The 5,329-nt window shown below is 39.0% G+C and overlaps 1 protein-coding gene across 1 annotated transcript; it reads left to right on the forward strand.

Annotated features, from left to right (window-relative positions):
- Positions 1-215: 215 nt before the first annotated feature.
- On the forward strand, positions 216-2,268 carry LOC116622447 (zinc finger protein 91-like). Its single transcript, XM_032388918.1, is given in 1 exon segment — positions 216-2,268. A coding segment is annotated over 1 exon segment (1,998 nt). The 3' UTR covers positions 2,214-2,268.
- Positions 2,269-5,329: the final 3,061 nt, after the last annotated feature.

The following is a 5,329-nucleotide window of genomic DNA, read 5'->3' on the forward strand; positions in this document are numbered from 1 at the left end:
GGACTTGGTTTCCAGAGAACCATTATGAATGTCATAAATGTGGGGAAGGCTTTAATCAAAGCTCTAACCTTAGTATACATAAGAGTCTCCCTTTGGGAGATAATCCTCATAAATATAATAAATGTGGGAAGGCTCTTAAGCAGTCCTCCAGTATTGGTGATCATCAGAAAATTCATGAGGGAAAAAACCCATTCAGGTGCAATAAACCAGAGACCATGTTTAGTCAGTCATCAAGGCTAAATACAAATAAGATAATCCCTGGGGGAGAGAAAACTTCCGTTTTTAAGGAATGTGGTAAATCCTTTGACTGCCACTCAACACTATCTCAACATCAGCAAATTTATACTGGAGAGAAAATACACAAATGGGAAGAATGTGATAAAACCATTAAGGACTGTTCATCAATAAATGGACATAGGCCAATCCATACTGGAGAGAAACTTTACAAATGTCAAGAATGTGGCAAGGCCTTTAAGTGGCCCTCAAAACTTATTCGACATCACAGAATTCATACTAGAGAGAAACCTTACAAATGTCAAGATTGTGGAAAGGCCTTTTACTGGCAGTCACAACTCACTCAACATCACAGAACTCATACTGGAGAGAAACCTTACAAATGTAAAGAATGTTCCAAGGCCTTTAAATCATCCTCAACCCTGACTGAACATCACCGAATGCATATTGGAGAGAAACCTTATCGATGTAAAGAATGTGGAAAGACCTTTAACAAGCTCTCAGTCCTTACTTATCATCACAGAATTCATACAGGAGAGAAACCTTACAAATGTCAAGTATGTGGCAAGGCCTTTAATTGGCCCTCAAACTTTAGTGAACATCACAGAGTTCATAGTGGAGAGAAACCTCACAAATGTCAAGAGTGTGGAAAGGCCTTTAACCGGCACTCACACCTCACTCGACATCACAGACTTCATACTGCAGAGAAAACTTACAAGTGTAAAGAATGTTCCAAAGCCTTTAAATCATGCTCAACCCTGACCGAACATCTCCAAGTGCATACTGGAAAGAAATTTTACAAATGTCAAGAATGTGGAAAGTTCTTTAACAGACTCTCAACCCTTACTCAGCATCACAGAATTCATACGGGAGAGAAACCTTACAAATGTCAAGAGTGTGGAAAGGCCTTTATCCAGCACTCACACCTCACTCGACATCACAGACTTCATACTGGAGAGAAAACTTACCAATGTAAAGAACGTTCCAAAGCCTTTATATCATGCTCAACCCTGACCGAACATCTCCAAATGCATACTGGAGAGAAACTTTACAAATGTCAAGAATGTGGAAAGCCCTTTAAGAGACTCTCAACCCTTACTCAGCATCACAGAATTCATGCAGGAGAGAAACCTTACAAATGTCAAGAATGTGGGAAGGCCTTTAAGTGGCCCTCAAAACTTACTCGACATCACAGAATTCATACTGGAGAGAAACCTTACAAATGTCAAGAATGTGGGAAGGCCTTTAAGTGGCCCTCAAGACTTACTCGACATCACAAAATTCATACTGGAGAAAAACCTTACAAATGTCAAGAATGTGGTAAGGCCTTTAAGTGGCCCTCAAACCTTACTGGACATCAGAGAATTCATACTGGAGAGAAACCTTACAAATGTCAAGAATGTGGAAAGGCCTTCAGCAGGCAGTCATACCTCACTCAACATCACAGATTTCATACTGGAGAGAAACCTTACAAATGTCAAGAATGTGCCAAAGCCTTTACATCATGCTCAAACCTGACTAAACATCACCGAATGCATACTGGAAAGAAACCTTACAAATGTCAAGAATGTGGCAAGGCCTTTAATTGGCCCTTGGACCTTACTCAACATCACAGAATTCATACTGGAGAGAAACCTTACAAATGTCAAGATTGTGGAAAGGCCTTCAGCAGGCACTCATACCTCACTCAACATCACAGATTTCATACTGGAGAGAAACCTTACAAGTGTCCAGAATGTGGCAAGGCCTTTTACAGGCACTCAGTCCTTATTAAACATCATAAAATTCATACTAGATAGAAACCTTACCAATGTAAAGAATGTGAGAAAATGGTTAAGGAGTGCTTACCCCTTACTGCATATCAGAGAATTCATATTGGACAATAACCTTACAAATACAACGAATGTGGCATGGCCATTGACCAGCATGCACACCTTACTAAACATAGAATTCATACTGGAAAGAAACCTGACAAATGAATAGAATGTGCCAAAGCCTTTAGCAGGGAAACAACCCTTACTGGACATCACAGAATTCATACTGGAGAGAAACCTACAAATGTAAGGAATGTGAGAAAACACTTAAGGACTGCTTTCTCCTTACTCCATATCAGAGATTTCATATAGGAGAGTAACTATACAAATACTAAAGAATGTGTCCAACCTCTCACTGGATCTCCCAACGTACTTAACATCATAGTTATCATATAGGAGCAAAACTGTAAAATGTAAAGAAAATGGACAAGCCTTTTCTGGAATTCAATCCTTAGTCAATATCACAAAATGCATCCTAGACTCAATCCATTGGAACATAAGGAATGTGGAAAGACCTTCATTTTAATATACACTGGAGCATACACCAGAGAGTGCATTAAAAAAAGTAAATTGAAAGATACCAATGTTTAGAAAACTAGTTAATTGAACATCAAATGTCAATAAATGTCACAGAAATTAAGTAAAAGGAATGCATTAGTCACTCTATTCAGACATTACTCTGTATGAAAATAGTTATAAGGAATAATCACACTTAAACATTTAGAAAATGTGTATGCTATTGTGTTTCAACAGATTTAGTGGATGGACTTTTACATATGTATAATATGTGTTTTTTATTTTTTCATCAACCCTATTCGAGATTTGTGACTAACAATATTAATGTATTTTACTCTGAAATCACTTCAGAAAATTCTTTTATTCCATTGGGTGTGTACGGCCATGTGGCTGATTGTTGGTACATCAAAGATATTAGATGCCCTGCTACATTAGGTGGGACTCATGCATACCTAATTTTCCATGGAAGATGAAGGACAGGATAATACAGAACATACGAAGTATATCTCAATGGAGATGCTGCTTATGGTTATAACATTGATGTAAGATACCATGAAATAGGTGTTCAGAGCACATGCTTCTCCATATATTAAAACTAAAGAACTTCCTCAATATTAGAAATACACGGTTTTACTAATTGTTCTTTAAGGAAAAAGAGGTATCAGTCCAGTAAACTACCAATGTATATTCATAAGTGCAATCATTAGAGAGTATGAGTTGATGTGGTTGAAATGAAGAAATCCTGACAGATAACCGAAAGAGGATAGCTAACTCCTCCCTACAAGGCCATACTGTTGTACATACACATTTCTTAAGAATTTACCTCAGTCATGATATTTTTGGAATTAAGTACTCCCACATCCTTCTAACAGCACTCGAATGCTTTTTCACATGTGTATTTTGTCTTTTAAATGGTGATAATAGAGTGGATTTGAAATGCATAACTTAGTCCATGTGTGAAATTAATATATTTTCATTAAGAAAATATACTGCTTTTTAACGTGTTGACATGGATGTGTGATGAATGATGTGTTATCCTACCTCCAGTGTTAACCTGTCTCATTGAGGGTTGTAGGTGATGGATGGAATCAATCACCTTTTTGGTAATGGAGTAGAATAATATACCTAGGAATCCATTTCCTCAGTGGTCTGAAGGTTTAATTGATGTGTGATTATTTTTCCCCTAGTCTATTATACGATTTTCTCCTCTTCGTGAATACTAGGATATGATTATGGGTACATTACAGAGGTAAGTAACATAAGAGGTGTTCTTGATGTTTTAGCTCACATACTCCGTGCTAGTGTTATTTGGCATCTACTTCGTGTAGCCAGTAGTTTTACAGGGGCCTTGCACTGACAGGAGCCCTTCTCACTAGTGCATCCCCTGCACAACACGCTGCAGAGTCACAAGTTAATGGAACTTCTGGTATCACATCTGCAATCCGTCCTTGTGAGCCACCATCTCTCCTTTCTCCCAATGCTTTGCCTCTGTGTCCCTTAGAGGAGACTCCCACAGAACTTCCCTAAACCTGTTTAGCTGGAATGGCATATTCTGGACTTAGCCTTGGGACTCTAAAGCATTGCACCATGGCCCCAAATTGAAGTATGTGCCCCACTTTATGCATTGAATTGTTTCAATGTGTCTATGAAGTACACATGTGCATATGACCATGCTACGTGTGTAATAGATACCCCATAAGAAAGAAATCTATCCCAACAGGAGTGATACAGTAGCCCAGGTAGGAGAGTGAAAATATTTAAGATGAAGAATTAGCATGTGGAGGAGGACAACTGTCCCGAGTTGCCCAACTGACTCCCTGGATATAGAAAAATAACTTCTTGTTTTATTTCCTAGTTCTCTCCAGATCTCCAGTTATATTTTTCCTCATTTTTGTTTCCAGCTACATAGGCGCTACAACCATTCTTTTTTGCCTGTGTTGTGGAGAGAGTGTCCTCAGTAAATGCTTAATTGAGACTAGAGAGATTGAAGATCAATGGGTATTAATTCAGACATTTAGCACGGGGATGTGTGATGTGAATCTAAGTAAAATTTGATGAAGGCACCATCCTTAGAAAGATAAGACCAATTAATAGGAAATGTAAAGAACTCTTTACAATGTGGGGAGGGACCCAGAGGGGGCTCCCTTTTGTCACTGCAAAGGCACAGGCAGCTCTTGGTGATGTTATCTAATAAATACATGTAATGGAGAAAAGGAATTGGCAAATGTGGGTTTCTCAGGAGTAGGGAAGTCCTGCTTTATCCTGATGATTTGATTGATTTCCTGTGTCTTACTGAGGACTAATGCTGTTGGATGTCAATGATTACTGTATTTTCCCAGGCCTAGATCAGTGACAAGGGATGGCGGAGGGTATTGGATGATGCAATCATTTGGGCATAGTTTTAAAATGTCACATGGTAGAATAGATGTTTGAGATGAAGAAGCCTCTGGACAGTGGAATAGGCCAGATCAGCAAGTCATGTGCCATGGTTGCACCCAAGCACTTGTTTCCCAGGTAGATAACCCCAGTCAAGGTAAGAGCCACTGTAGTTGGGTGATCTTTCAGGGAAGCTGCTTCACTGCTGTGTGGAACCTTCCTCCCTTTCCTCAGCACCATGATGAGTATAGTTCCATGCTCTGGCTCTTTGCATGGCAAGGATTTGTTGGAGACGCTGTTCAACAGTGAGAGTCAGTGAGACTTTTTCTTCAAACAGTCCAGCTAAAGTGTTCATTGACTCCTCAATGAATAAAGATCTATATATATAT

This window comes from Phoca vitulina, unplaced genomic scaffold, assembly GCF_004348235.1.
Source record: "Phoca vitulina isolate PV1807 unplaced genomic scaffold, GSC_HSeal_1.0 scaffold52, whole genome shotgun sequence".
NCBI classification, from domain to species: Eukaryota; Metazoa; Chordata; class Mammalia; order Carnivora; family Phocidae; genus Phoca; species Phoca vitulina.